A 16,215-nucleotide genomic window follows, 5' to 3' on the forward strand; every position below is an offset into this window, starting at 1 on the left:
CAAAAAGCCAGGGTATTGGGGAAAACACCTGGTAGCGCTGTGACTGCTGTGCTCAAGCAAAAAGGACATTACAGGGTCTGCCAGCCAGACTCCAGAGATGACCAAAGTAGCACAGTTTGTTCTTTAATTTCCCTTGGTTTGCAGTGGTGGTAAGCACCAGCTGAAGGGGAAAAACTGCATAGCTGCAGTGCTGGAGGTAACTTTGGCAGTGGGGCATCTAACAAGCCATCACCTCTCAGCCAACACAGGTTGTCCTATGGTTTGGTGTGTTTGCAAAGCTGGAAGCCAAGGGGCAGTCAGCCTAAACATGTGCTTTCCAGTAGTCTCCTTCACATCCATTCCCAATTACACTCACATTTTCACTGACTCCATTTCAATGGAAGAACTTTTCTTAAAATGGAGATCCACCTCATTTCCTGTGTCCTTTTTCAACCTATTTCCAGTGCACTATCATAACCGAACCCTCCAGGGCTAACCAAACCATTGCCAAGATAAGCCAGTTAGCCTTGCACTCTGTTGAGACGGAGGATTTCCAGAATGCTCAGCACTGGCCCTGTTTTGATCTTGCAAAAGGCTCTCAGCAAAGCTTGTAACTTCGTAACTCTTACAAATACCAACTCTAGGGCAGATTTCTGAAGCTAACTTTTTCTCAACAGCCAAATGCAGAGCCTTAAGATAGTAGCATCAGCTACAGCTCATCAGTAGGCACACTTGGCATGGAACCCCATCAACCCCTTCATTCCAAATGAAGAAAGACCCTTCTGAAAGCAAGTAAAATTAGATAGCACTGTATAGTTCACATGTTCACTTTTGTTTCCTACTGGCACTTATGTTGTTTAACATCCCGATTTGCTCTGTACTTTGCAAAAGCTGCATCTACAGAGCCAAGTTAATCACCCGCAACACTTGGTACAAAATATGAGCTTGGCTTTAAGCCCCAAATGCAACATTTGCCTGAAGATAACTCTCATTCTAAGACCTTTTTAATCGTATGCTCTGGTCTGTGTTGGGTGTAATAATAAAAAGTCATATAAATACTTCTTCATTGATTTTTTTGGTTAAATATAAATGTACCCTCACTGGACCCTTTCCAAAAGTGTCATTTTAAGATTTGTAGCAGTTTAAGAAACCTGATATTATACTGCAGATGCAGGGTAGGCAGTAGTGCCAGGGTCTCAGCCATTGCCTGGGGCTCTCAGAGTAGCTTGAGGTAGGTAGCATTGTGCTGTCCTGCCAGTGCGTTTCAAGGACAGGAGGGCTGGACCAGCTTAAGTATAACTTTTGCAGCAAGGCAAGGGCATCTATGCCTTTTCCATGGAGGCAACTTCAGAAAATCTCAGCCTGGTGTCTACTGCCCAAAGATTCCTTTAAAAATCCCAACCAGAGTTAGGAAACTGAAAAACTAATGAAGGAAAACCCACCTAAACCTCATTTTTTTTTTTTTCCTGGGTAGGAAAATGAATTTATGATCAACATACATACAATTCTTCCATAGTTTTCAAGGTAAATACAGCAGCAAACAATGGATCTTATATTTTTACACCACCTCCTTTTAAATGATTCTTCTAAGATCAGAAAACCTTAACTGCACTTTTCACCACAATACACAGAAAAGGCCATTTAAATCTAACATCTGGTAAACTTAAACACAGTAACAGCATAAAAATTGTGAAATCTATAGTTACCAGAAGCATTTAAAAAATAACTCACACTAATAAAGCTTTTAAAACAGGGCATAAAATACACACTTGAATGCTGGAAGGTCTGGTCTCCAGTCAGCACCTTTGGGATTTACATGGGTAGCTTCCATGATGGGCAGTATGAATTATGTATGGACATTTTTCATCCATCAGTATAAGAAAAAACCTATGCATCTCTTCAGGCTCCAAAATGTCCAGCACATGCTAACAGCTTTTTGTCCTATAGACTAATGGAAATTAAATTAAGCTAGCCTATAGTCCCTGAAATCTTTCTGTGTTGGCAAGTAATCCATCAAAAAAATAGTTCCTATAATACTGCTCTTAGATCATAGTACATTCTGATGCCAGCGACAATTAATTATGAATAGTACACATGCATTAAAATGTAAGATCTAAGCAATTTTCTTATATGTTACCTTTGACTTTGCTATAGCCAATGAGAGAAAATAAATATTCGGTGTACTTTCTGTTTTTCTCCCTGACAAGTAATAATAATAATGGGAAAGCTTAGGAGATATGTGACTGCAGTGCTGATTCTACCAGCAGTGTGACACAGACAGAGTCTTCTCTGTGTGTGTGTTTGTGTGTGTGTGTCTGTCTGTCTGTCTGGTACATTTCTTTGGCCAATTAATCTGGCTCTGAAATACTTGATCTCTTGCACCTGTTACCCACAAATAAATATGTCAGACCCCATTGTTTATGCCATCTCTCCCCCTTTTCTTTTTTTTTCTGTGCTCTTTCTTCTGAAACTTGGACAATGAGGAGGAAGAACACTTTGATCCTGTTTGGCATGTGCTCATTAGAAACAATGTAAGCATGTCAATTACCTTTAACTTGTAGGTCCAAATACAAACCTCATATGCAAGTAGTGGTTTAGCTAACTGTCCCTTTGTTGGGGGAGTACTGCCCCATATAAAGACCCATAAGCTTTTTGTGGCAAATAAAACATGAGACTTTCAAAATGTCATTTTTGCACTTTTACTGCTTGATATCAATGAGGAGTCCGTATCACACCATTCAGTGTTAATTTCACAGCGTTCCTAGATCTTGCATTTCCTCATAACCTCAATGCCAAACAATCCAGGAGAGTATTGCAATTGCTTTTTGTTATCATTTTCATGCAACAGGCAGAGACAATCAATATTAGGCCTTAGGCAACAAATCTAGTTACAGAATAAAAAAAAAAAATTGGAGGAAAGATGCAGCGACAAGAAAGCAGCACCGACTGAGCATGCTTCTACTGCGGCACAGACAGAAAGGTAGTGGACGTACTGTAGAAGCTGGCCATTACGTAGTTTTGGCAGCGATCACCAGTAAATTCATTTGGGCACCTGAGAGGAAAAACAAACAAAAAAAAACGGTAGAGAAAAAACAGAGAAAAGAGAAGAGGTGAATATATGCTAAGAAAGAAGCTCCTTCAGTCTGAACTGATATGACTTGGTGAGTTCACTTTCAGAAACTGAATCTCAGTTTAGCGTGTCAAAATGGCTCAAGATGTTGAGAGCAACTCATTTGCTCTGTGGAAATGAAAAGAAATCCCCCCCCTGAAAAACCAGCCAAAACCAAACCAATCCAGATCAGAGTGTGTTTCGAGATGTGAGACAGAAATTCACCATTCCAAATTCCCAAATTGGTTTTAGGATGCACTTTCCACAAGGCAGCGAGGACACAAGATCTGTACATCACTCATCTCCGTGAGTTTGTTCTTTTAGGGTTGCACTTTACAGCAGTCTCCCAAACAAGAAAGCTGCCAGTATGTGCAATACAAATGCATCTGCGAACGGATGGAAAGATCAAAAAATCACACAAATGAGAAACATTTTGGAGGTCAATAATGCCATGGTGTACAGATTTTACTTTAGAGAATCAGGTCATAAATTAGTGCATAAAGAGGCCAGTTCCAGCTGAACTGTGAAAACACCAAGTACTATTGATTTTGTTGCTGTAGTTGGGGAAGAAAGCAAAGTTCAGATTATTTTAACATACTTTCTTGGTTTTGGATTTTCATGGGCAGAGTTTCAGTACATCTTGCTCCAGTGAATCCAGGTTGGCACCTAAAGGGCAAAAACGTGATAAGCAATAGTACACCAAAACCACTGCACTAACAGACTGACATCTGCTGGCCTATGGAGATGGGAGCGCATTAAGTGACCTCCTGGTTAGGTGTTAGTGAAAAATGATCAGAAAAGGGGCAAGAAAGTGTAACCTTTCCAGAAGATAACACTTTGCAAAATTTACAGCAAAAATCCACCAGAGAAAAAATCTAGGAAGTCTTTTTGCTTGTTTGTTTTGAAAAAGAAAGAAGAATCAGGGCTAGCAAAAATGTATATCAGATCATTGCTTGTTCCACCTCATGAAGGGACTGGATTGAGTTTTTTTAAATTTGCAATGCAGTGTATAACAGCAATTTACACTGCTGCTTTCACCAGTCACATAAAATCTAAGAAAATACCATGATTTCCCTATTTCTGTAATGGCATGTTGTGTCTTCCAGTAATTTCCTTTGAAGAGGAATAGTTAAAACAGCAATCACAGAAAAGCCAAAAAAATTCCAAAAAGTGGAAAGATAAACTTAAACCCAAAGGCAGGAAATATATTCAACATGGCTGACAAACAGAAAAATAGTCAGTCCAGGCAATAAGCAAGATGAGAGGGCGGAGGTGCTCTCAAAATTTGAAGCCCTACAGCTGTCTGCCCTTTCAGTTCATAAGCTCTTCTGCGGACAACTTCAGTGAAGCTTTCCCCTTGGTCATAGTGAAGGAATTTATCTTCTGTGCTTTGCCTGTCTCTTTTTCTGCTGCTGACTGTCATTTCTTTCTTCACCTTTATTCTCCATTTTGGGGCACAGCTCAGACATATGCTCCCAAAATATCACCATAGCAATGCAGGCTCCTGTGCTTCAGACAGAAGTATGAATGACTGTCCACCACACTAAACAACTATAGATTTCAATCTTTTTTCCTCCTCCTTCTTCTAGCCACTCTTACTCAGCATGTAATTACTGATATCTGCTTCCTTGAATACATCTCATTTGTGTTGCCTGTCTTTCTGATGCTCTCCATGAGTTTGCCATGGTGCAAGAACCTCTCCCTCTTTTTCTCCTGCTGCCAATCTGGTGCTAGCCTCCTTTTCAAACTGCTTCATCATTACCTGCCAGGGGCTGAAGAGCCTTCTTATTTGCAAATGCACGTTGTTTAGAACAATCCTCCACCTCTTCCACCCATCTGAGTTTCACATGCGTTGAAAGTTGTCCTGATTTTTAAAATTCCACTCTTCCACAATTGCCTCTAGCCCTAAGGGTCAGGGATGTTGCCCATGTACAAGTGAGACTTCCAGAAAACCACTTTGGCAGAGGACCAGTGTCAGGCATAAACACTAGTATCTTGTTCAAAGAAACCACGCAGGGACGATTTTTGTAGAATAAAGGTATATTTTGAGGATCTGCAGATGATTCTTTAGACCTGATTTGCTGTAATAATACAATTGTTTATTAAGGAAGGGAGTTTACGTTCTTCAGAGTCAAGGTCACATCTTTTGATAAGTACCCAGTGTGGCGACATCCCAGTCTCCACAGATACGTTCAGCTGAGAAAAATGCAACAAGGATAACCCTGTCACGAAAAGGTGATATTGCTGGGCATGATAGAAGACTTTTTGCGCCTTTGATAGAAGGCAAAATGCCTTCAATAGAAGGCATTTTGATCTATGTTGCTGAATGAGGGTAAAAATATTTTACCCCCATGATTTCAGTTTTGTTTTGCACTATGGTGTTCTTCTTAAACACCCGTCCCCGGAAAGCTGGCATTCGCACCTGCATTGGCTTTCATTTCACAGGGACCTCTACCTCTTGCTTGTGAGGCTCAACCCTACACAATCCCAAAGAACATGCTGCTGATTAAAAGCCTTAAGCTTTGCTCCTGCCACTGGCCAGTGGTGGTTGCTTGCTCCATCTGTGCTTGTTTTCAGATGTTGGTGCAGCTGTGGAGGTGATGAAAACAACTCGAGCACTGGTGCAGACAATGCTGAAATTGCTTCCAGATCGAGGAGGGTCAGTCCTGTTGAGATGGCGCTGAAAACAGTTCAGGTGTGTTTATACTCACTCTGAAACCATTGTCAGCAAATGGCCTGCAGCACCTGCCGCTGAGAATGGGCCCAGGGTGGGCCAGCCAAGTCGAGAGCCGAGATGAGCCTGTCCGCTTATGATTATGTGTGAATGCTGAAGGCATTTTGTTGCTCAGATATGCAGTGCAGCACTGTTTCCAGTGCTGTTTGGCAGCTTGTTTACTGTAGACTGTGCTTTTACAAACAGCTTGCGATGGTGTTGTTTCCAAAACACCTTGTCCTACTCAAGGTTTCCAGATGTTATTTCTTGTTGTGTCTTTCTTTTCTAGTTCATTACCCATGTATCATTTTCTTTCATGACACTAGCAGAAGTTGGAGTCAAGCAACTCGGGGCAACAAGTAGACATTTGTGCTGTGGGAGCCTTATAATTTCCATTCTGCCTCAAAAAAGGCTACTTGGACTATTTATTTATTGTATTAACTGGGTGAAACCACAGTACTAAACCGCATATACTAAAATAATTGCTTTTTTACTCTACACGCAGTAGTTGCAAAGAGCAGTACTTGCATGCGTTCAGAAAGCACTTCTCAGAACATCGAATGCATATCATCAAACAGTTTTTTGGCAGGAGAGGAATGGCTGAATGGATCAGGATCTCACGCTTCCATTTCAACCACTGCCTATAAGCAAATGCATTGTGGGAGAATGTTTTTTTTCATGGGAAGTACAGTACACGTCCATATTTAGTAGTCCATTTCATAGTCTAAGTCAGAACTAGTATTTCTATCCTGCCCGTTGAATGAATATCTCTGGAACTTTCGCTAGCATCATAGAAACAAATCTTCTCTTTTTGCTGTTTTCAAGAACCTTCTGTCAATTTCTATCCCACCAAGGCCTTTACATGAAAATGGATATAGAAAATGGCTATATCATTAAAAAGTACATAATTCACTCTTTTGCTGTTAAGAAAATAAGCAACATCCTTCTGTCAGAGAGAAGCATTATTTTCATCCAGTGGAATTCGGATGTAAACTCATTTCTTCAGTAACAACAAAAGCACTAGAAAAGATGATCTCTGTGAGTAAGGAATCAATTAGTCAGACCAGCAAGGCCTTCATGGTAGGATACTTCAAAAGAACACTCTAAAAGTGTAACAGATATTATATTCATACAGATTTTTCTTCAAGTAAGAAGAAAATGCTAGGAATTCTGGTCTTAATTTTGTATTTATTGAAGAAGCTATCTGTTTTGTTGTCTTCAGCGAACTTGAGTACACATTTCCAACTGAACAGAAATGACTTAGGAACCTCAGTCTCACAGGAAGCCGGTAACGTCCAGGCTTCCAAAATCTATGATGTTTTCAAAATGCGATTCATGTCCCTACAGAACTTCTGTGAAAATTTTGTAGACTAGTTTATTTTATTTAAGTAGTCTCAAAGCTTCCTTTTTCATCTTTCATATTTTGAGATTTTTTTGTTCAGTCTAGGGACATAATTAAAATACATATAGGGAACATACATACATGCTACCATAGATGTAGCTGTACAATGCATTACTAAGTATTCACACATTTCTTGAGTATTTCACATGGTTACCTCTTGAAAGCAGGCAATTTTCTCAAAGTTCACACCAGTATCCATAAGAGCAAGATCTGATCCAGTCTGTATCATTATATTATGTATTTTACAAAACACTTTTTTTTTTTTAATACATAGCTAGATTTTAACAGAATATGGATTTAGGAGCTCCTTTTTTTTGATAGAATAGGGGGTTTACAAAACCAGAGATATCACTTGGAAAATTCCACGGTTGTTGTGAATCTGAGTCATGTTTTTTTGGTTAGGGATAAAACCAATTTAGAATGATATGGCTCATGCTTTAGAAATTTTGTTTTTGCTCTCAACAGATGGACCATATGGAAAAATGTGAACTTGCTACTGAGGCAGAAATATGAAGAGCAAGTACCATATTTCAAGCATTCTGTTTCCACAGGCATGTTCTGGGGGAAGATTTATTTTCTCAGAACAATGAAGGCAATGTGTACTGGTTAGATACTTATTTTAATTAACACTGGAATACTGGAATTAAAAGTAGACATCTGTATTTTTAATGAAATAATAAGTATTTTGTCTCTTCAGTTTCCCAGTACACCCACTTTCAAGTACTCACACTTCTATCTCTTACGTGGCTGTATTGTGTCCTGTTTTGTTACACAACATAAAGTTTCAGTTCTGGCAAGTATTAGAGGGCATAGCAAAAGGCCCTGCAAAATAGCGGTGGCCCTGACTGTCCTCAGGATAAGAATCCTTTTCCACTGCCTTACTGTAAATGAGATTCACCCTCTCTGATTTTACAGCTCTGATGCTTTTTCCAAATAGGTCTTAGGCCACCCAGAGAGAGGCACATCTGCCAAATTTGGGAATTGCCTTTTCTTTCAACTCCAGCCCCAGAATTAAAGGTTATTTCTTGTCTACAAGAGAGAAAAAAATCCCCGCTTCATTCAAGTGTCTCCGAGACTTGATTTAATTAAAAAATCAGCCAATCTATAACATCAAAGAACAAACACAGTGAGATCTCTGAATTAAAAAACCAAAAAGTCCCCATACCAGTGAAAATGGGATACCTCTGAAACTATCAAGGCAAGGCTAATTATTAGCAAGTCTGCTAGATACTCAGCTCTGCTGTCCTGGAGTTTTCTGAGCAGTGTTTGGATAGGAAGTTGAAACAGGCAGGTAGGCTCCCGTACATGCCCTGGAGAGTCATAGCAAACTGCTCATCTTGTACAGCTGGCTTATAATAATCATGTAAATTTAATACAGATCTTTCTCTCTCCCTCTCTCTCTCAAAAGAGAATCCAACCCACCAGAGCCAGTAACTTTTCCATATTCACTTTAGCTAAAAATGTTCTGAAATCAATGAAATATTCATCACTTCCAGCAACAGAGCAATCTGTGAAAAACCAAAGCAAAACAAAGCTCATAAAGTGCAGGTAACATCCTTCTACAAAAAACAGAAAACTCACAAGTAAAGCAGAACATCGTGGGGTTTGGTGTTTGTGGTTTTTTTGGGTGTGGGTTGTTTTTTTTTTTAAATTAACAACAGAGACAAGCCGTCTATGCCTTCCCGGTCTAATGAAAGCATCATAGACCTTCACCTAACTCACTCACCAGAGCCATCTTTACGATTAATGTTGTTTGATTTTTAGACCTAGAAGACTGAAAATCCATGCAGTTACAGCAGACAACAGTCTTTACTGACAACTGTTTCTTGTCTGTCTGTAAAACAGCAATATCCTCACAGAAGTGCCCCCTTTCTGCTCAGTCCTGCTAGGTCCCAAGGATGTTTCCCAAGGTTTAAATGCTGCGTTCCCTCTCAAGCCAGAGAGAAGCAGTAACTCACTATGACTAGTTCAGCTCCAGAGGTAAATGCTACACAAAGCGCTACCAGGCAGGAGGTGAACTCCAGGGCTGTAGCTCTTCATGGATGTTCTCCAACATAACGAACTATTGCAACAGCCCGATGCAGCACAGGCCAGGACTTGAGAAAGATGCACAAGCACGCTCTTAAAACTAAACTCATACTTATATGGCTTCCTGAATCCAGATCCTCACACGAAATATTAACCTCCACCAATTACCATGACATTCATTGTTTTTTATGCAATTAAACACAACACAAAAACTCCAGTTGTGAATCCAGTCTCATCAGAAAGTGTTCAGTTACTACAGCAGACAATAAAAATAACCAGTTTGTGCTGTATAAAGGGTACTTATCCAACGCAGTTATCCACACACCTTTTTTTGCTATTTGCAGTGTATTTAGTTTACAGTATCTGTTTCCTTATTTCTAACATAAGGCCCAAGTTATGTTACTTCATGCCATGTAAACATCAATGGGGCTTGCAGTGCCAGTATCACGTGGGAAGATTTCCTGGTTAGCCTCCGTAATGCCTCACATATAGAACACAGAGGTCATTCTTGGTAGGTTATTTTCACATCCACCTACTTAAAAATGAAGAAATATCTAATGCTGCAAGTACAGGAGAAGAAATTGTTCAGATGCTCCTTTAAAGAAAAAGCATTTCTGGAACCTTGTGGCTCCATCAGAGTAAGCAAATAGGACTTCTTACCTGCACAGGTATCTTGGGGGGTTTGGGAGGTCTTTAACCATGTAACACTCTCCCCCATTTACACAGAAGGCTTTCTGCTTTATGTCACATTTCGTGAGATGACTTGTCCCAGTTGTAGATGTGGAAGTGGCTGGAAAAGACAAGAGTGAAAATACAGATCAGAATGGCTCCATTTTTCTTCCTGACTGGTAAGTGTACTTGTATGTGAGGAAAGAAGTAAGGCCAAGGAGGATCTGGCAAGTCCTCTGGGCTCTCTATCTGCTGCTACCACAAGCACTAATTACCTGACCCTGTGTTTTGTTGATTGACACAGGGAGTGGAGTTTAAATGCATACCTCAGAGATACGCTACCCCACACCCAGCCTGGGAGGAAGGGAGGGTTTCTCTAGCCTTGTCCATCAAGCGACCTTAAATTTCTGCAACACTCGTGTATTTCATTAAAAATGCGTAATTTATGTGCAGTTACTCATATTGCATTAATTGCATTCAAGTGATTTTGGGGTGTGAGAGTCATTACAGACTGCTGATATAGTGCCCAATAAAATGAGGCTCTGGATGAGGTTTCTTCCTGGCATTGCCTTGAAGTAGGTGTTTTTCAGTGGAGCTTAACCTGAGGTCCTGTGCTGATTCAATCCCTCGGGACTGAGCCCCTCGGTCCAGCCACTGCTTTCTTCCCCGGGGAGAGGGTGACCAGCTGAACGCTGAATGCCTCTTCCCCTGCTCAGAAACGAGCGCTGCGGCTGCTCTGGTTCAACTCTGTAGGGAGGGAGAGGACGGGGGGGCTGGAGGCATTGTCCCTTCCTGTGCGTATATGATTGCCACCCTTGTGTCCACAGGAGTCTTCGATCCAGAGGCCAACCTAGCATCTCCTGCAGATGGGCTCATCTATGTGAAGTATTAACAGTTTTGGGCCACCAATGCTGCTAAACGCCATTAGGTGTCTAAACTGCTATTAAATGGAGGTACCACTGTGCCTGCAGTGCTTCTTAGTTTACTCCCTGCTGCGTTTAGGGAATACCTGGAGAAGGCAGGAGCAGGGTTTAGTTAGCAACCTTTAAAGAGGCTGCCAGGGTAGGATGAGAAATCCCAGCCTTAGAATTTGCCCATGCAGTGTCTGTCAAGGAAATAATAGTGCCCTGACCAAAGGGAGCAGTACTGTAAGAGAGACAGTGCTCAAAAAAGTCCCCACTGCAGTCATTGCTGGTAACTACCAGTGTAAGGTGAATCTGCCTGAGGTTGCCCTAAACTAGCTAACAGCAACAGGGATGATGGGGAGGCCATATTGCATCCTCAGCTCCTCACGCTGCTCCATGCCTGCAAAACCACCTCCGTGAGCTGAGTTAAACCTAAGTCAGGCATGTACCTGCTAGGCTGCAGCTGCAGACCCAAACTACAATCTCTGGTTGCCCTGTAGTTTGGATAAGTTTTGCTCTAAATTCCGTCAAAACAGGGTAGGCATGCTTGAAGCCTGGACACCAGTCAGTATTCAGCACAGGAACCATGCCGCTGATGGGCTATGTGACTTCTGGCAAGTCATTCAGGTTATTAATTTCACTTGATTTCACCTGCCTAAAACTAAATCGTTTAGTTGTAAGGCGCTCTCCACCACTCACAGAAAGCAGCTCAACTTATTCCCACAGTGGGTGGGATAAACAGCTCCTCTGATGGTGTCTGTCTCCCTATACTGACAGCAGAGCAAGCTTAAGCTCTTGAGAATATGCCTCTAATTTTTAAATGGCTAAAACAAACTGAAGTGACTATCTGTCATCTGTAAATGTGGGGAAGATTCCTGCATGGTTTTTGTTTAGGCATCTCCAGATATACAGAGGTAAGAAATTTTGTTACAGTGCTGAACAAATCCCAATATTTTTGTTTCTGAAAGATAGCTTCTACCCTGAGGTGGAACAATGCTTTTATCTACTGACTGATTCCACTGGAGTTGACCAGAAAGCTGCAAGCACCTACACAAAAGTTGTCTGATATTCAAAGCCTTTTCTAACATGAAGGCACCCAAGGGACATGTTTATAGTAGGTGATGCATGACGTTCTACCATTTGCTGCATACACTGAATTCAGAGAAAACATGCTTTTAGCAGATTGGCTATCAACAAATATCACTTATACATTTTGAGTTCTTCTTTCTGAGAATAAGGATGAAGTAGTCCCTGTCACATTTGATTTTCATGTGTTTCCCATCATCTTCCAAGTAAAACTGCATTTTTAGCACTCAGCACTTGCAAGAATGGGCGACCGTGGCTGGTACCATTTTCAGAGTGCTTTAGCTATCTTGTTTCAATGGACACGAGACAGTGAATGGGATATTTAAGTCCCCCTTTTACTCCATCAAAATCCCATCTGCCTGTACAGCCAACGTCTCTCATACCCCTTCCTTGCTTTGCCATTAATCACCAGCATGCCAGCTTCTTTCTCCTTCTTCCATGATGCCTTGCTTGCTGGGCTGCCCTCCTCCGACAGGCCAGGAAAAGCCTTCCTATGACCTCTGCCAAAACTCAAGCTTCCTCCTGCTTCTCACTGTTGCACTCATCCATTGTGTCACATCTCCCCAGATCCTGATCTTGACTGGGGCCTCTAAGTGCTAATGAAATGCAAACATGGAGTACTAATTCCTCGTAATAACACATTCCTTTCTGCTGGCCCCTCAAAGCATGATTTATAACCTCTCAGACCAAGATAAATTTATGCCTTGTCTAGAGGCAGGAAAAGGGGGTCATGTTTTAAGAGTAGTCTGGCACTCTTTCAGCTAGCGCTGGTTCAAACACGACTTTGCACCCAATGTTGACAAAAGGCTGGACAACAGATTGCCATCAGCTCAGCAGCGAAGGGTTGTCTACGCTTGATGTCAGTGGGTTGACCACCATCCTTGACACAAACCTTAGGATGGGGAGTTTTGCCTGGCTTGAAAGGAGCCTGGATTATTAGTCCAAAGGAGATGCCTGATGTGATGGGCTACGGCATACCAAGACCTAAGATGTGACAAACATGGTGACTGAATCGTATCTATACAGTAATGCACATTTTGAAGCCTTTGTGAGTCTTAACAGGTAAACTCACTATTAAGCTTATCCCTGCTGATAGCCTATCCACCATTGTGTCCTTTTACCTCATTAAAAGACTTCAACCTGCAAGTGAAACAAGCACTCTGAGGATGTCCTCGAGCTCAGAAAGCTAATGCATTAATTTGGAAGGGAAAAAAAGCAATATTGTCTGCAGCGTTTCTGACAAAAAACCATCTTTCTACCCTGCTGGCTAATGGAATGTTTTAAATTGAATTATGAAGGCAGATATAGTAGCAAGTGGGCTTGTAGCTATCTATAATTGTTTTTATTGTCTTGCTTACTGCTTTTTCTTTAAGCAGCAGCTCAATCAAAAGCAGATCACTGTGGAGTTTCAAAGTAACAGTTATTTCCCAGCTGATGTAAGTGAGCTTTGGATAGCAGCAATTGCTCTGAACTGATTACTAGAGGTGGGAATAATCTGCAGCTCTTAGAGAAATATCATGATACAAGGGCTTTACACTTATTTGTGAGGAGTGCCTCTACCCACATTTTTGGCATCGCATGTTCAAAACTGTTGCATAAATCTTGCGCGAGAATTTTCTCTGCATTAGTGATCCACTGGCACCGTAGTCCCAATCTGTCTGAGCTTTGTAACTCCATGGGGTGAGGGGAGGAAAAAAGTCTCCAGTGAGTTAATTCTGATATTAATTTTTCTTTGCAAAGGATGCATAGTTTTTATGGCATATGGCCAGTATTCAGTGTATGCACTGTAAGTCTATTTTGCAAATTAAATACAAGAAACACTAACTATGGTTTTGGGTTTCACTTAAAGCCACGTAACGGAAGAAATGTGGTGTTTGGGAGCAGGTGTTCATCAGAGCGCATTTCATACAGCCCATAACTAGTCCCAAAACACTGCCTTTCCACACATCTCTAGCAGACATGGCCTTGGAGGGTGTGCAGTGGGAATGACCAGCAGTGGTGAGCTAAAGCACAGGTGTAGACCACGTATCTGTGCGTTGTTCTTTATTCACCTAGTCAAAATTCGTACCTCCTTTCTTTTCTGTAATGTTTTCTTCAGCTATACAAGCACAAGATAGAAAAGCTGGTTTGTTCTAGAGTCTTACACCAAACCCCTAGCTTACTGAAAGGACTAAATTACATGCTGTAATGAAATTTGAAAATATCATGCATGAGAGAACATCTGAAAACACTGCATACTCCACTTTTTTCCCCACCCCCTGAATGCTGAAACACCACACTTAAAAAAGCAACTGCAGGTAGTATGAAAAAAGACCCCACTAATGCAAATATTCACATGCCACTGAAAAACAGTGAGATCTGCTCCCATCTATGGGAACTGTCTAAAGCCATTAACAAGAAGAAAAATAGGAGCTATTGCATGCTTGAAAAGCTACTCTCTAAAATGTGAATTACTGCTGTAAAGCCACCTTAGGATCATTTCCTATCAAGCAGACATAACTTCATGTAATTCTGAGCTTACCTGGGGAATCTCTGACCCTTTTTTGTCCTGAAACAGAAAAATGCATTCTCTTTCTCTCTCTTGCTTTCCAGAAAACTCTCTGAAGTTCAGTGGCTACAGCAGCGGGACTCCCAGACCCTGTACAGGTGTGGGGCAGTCTGCTGAGAGGAGCCCTAAGGGATCTCCGAGTACAGACTGAAAGGGAAGGGCTTTGCAGCCTAAACAGAATAGTATCCATGCCTCTTTGAATCGAGTTTCTGCAAAGCTGGTGTAAAATCAGAGGATACGCTCAAAGTCGTGCAAGGTGACGAGTGAGATGCTATGACTCAATGTAGACAAAGCGGCAGCTGCAGCACAACGAAAGGTTTGCCGTTCTCACTGGAAGGCCACTTACGGGACATAAATATGTCACCTTACTGGACTGCAGGTAGAGGTCTTTCCAGTCTCCTTTTGTGAACAAAGAGAGTAAATTACTGGGCAGGAACAGAACAAATATTTCTGCTTATCACTGTTTTCTGAGACTAAGGCTTAAGCAAAGCCTACTTGCAGTTCATGCCAATGGAAGCGGAAGGGACCTGCATGGAGTGAGGGAGGGACAGAGGGATAGAAGGTGGGAGAGAGAGAGCGCACACAAGCGAGCCTTGGGGTGATGAAGTGTGTGCCCCCAGAAGAAAGTCAGCTTTACTAACTCACATTCCCTCACTTGAAGCTCATTCATTTCTTTAAAAGCGCAATCCAATTCCCTCTTGACTTGCTGATGGGCAGTTTAAAGATGTCCAGCCCTGACCTGCAGGGTAGATTGATTTCCCATGTAACCTTGGCTGTAGCACTTAATCCCTCTATGTCTTAGTTAAACCATCTACATTTTTTTCTCCACTGAGTACCGAGCCTTTTCAACTCACTCTGACTTCCCTAATGAGCCTGACTTGAAAGTTCTTGCGACTGCAGAAAAGCTTGGCATTTCTGTACTGCACTGAATGAGGAAAACTGCTGGTTCCAGCATAACTGTGGGCAGCAAAAGCTATATGGTATCTTCAAGGAGAATAGAAGCCAAAACCTGAGAGCAATCAAAAACTAGCCCCTTTCTGAACACACAAGAATTTCCATTTTATCAGGTGTGTAAGAAGGACGTGTTTCATGTCCTTCATACTTAATGGTTCCAGAGCTGAAACTGCATCCAGGTAGACCTGAACATACCAAAGGTTTAAAAAACCTACCAGCACCAACAAATAAACCTCACAGGAAAAAAAAAATATCCTAAATCTCTTCAGGAGGCATTTACGGTCTATTTCATGGGGCTGCTCAGAATTTTTCACATTGCTTTGGTGATGTAATATGCTAAACTGGCTATTCAACCTAGTTTTAAAATTTTTCAGCCTCTGTCTTCACAAATAACACGCAGTGTAACAGATTCCTGGGACCTTCACAGGAGATCATTTAAGGAGCCTGCTGTTTTGCCAGCAGCTGGATTTAAGGGCTTACAAGTTAGTGGAACTCCTCTCTGGCCCTAAGACAATGCGTTCTCACTTTGGCACTATCTCTATGAAGATCAGGGCCAGCAAGAAGGAAACAGGAAATTGCTGGGTCTGCAAGATAGAAACTTCAGGAAAGATTGAGAGCGCATAAACTCTTGCTGAACCAAGGCAGCGTGTCCCTCTTCCCCCTACGACATGGACTCGGCAGCGGTTTCCCCTCACAAATCCAACCTTAGCAAAGCAAAGGAAAGCAAAAAAAAAAAAAGAAAAAGAAAAACAAAAGACAGACGTTCCAGCTCGCTGCACCACCCGATCGCTTCCTCCCCGATAGGCCAACAGACTGACCCAG

At 41.6% G+C, this 16,215-nt stretch overlaps 1 protein-coding gene across 2 annotated transcripts in view; it reads right to left on the reverse strand.

Annotated features, from left to right (window-relative positions):
* Window positions 1–16,215, reverse strand: part of NRG1 (neuregulin 1) — a 305,370-nt gene that overhangs the window by 19,620 nt on the left and 269,535 nt on the right. For both annotated transcript variants that reach the window (XM_075136293.1, XM_075136292.1), the window contains exons 6-7: window positions 9,892–10,021; window positions 2,973–3,031 (exon numbers count right to left, since the gene is read on the reverse strand). In XM_075136293.1, coding sequence (XP_074992394.1) covers window positions 2,973–3,031; window positions 9,892–10,021 — 189 coding nt within the window. The remainder of the gene's footprint in view (window positions 1–2,972; window positions 3,032–9,891; window positions 10,022–16,215) is intronic.

Source organism: Calonectris borealis, chromosome Z, assembly GCF_964195595.1.
Source record: "Calonectris borealis chromosome Z, bCalBor7.hap1.2, whole genome shotgun sequence".
NCBI lineage: Eukaryota > Metazoa > Chordata > Aves > Procellariiformes > Procellariidae > Calonectris > Calonectris borealis.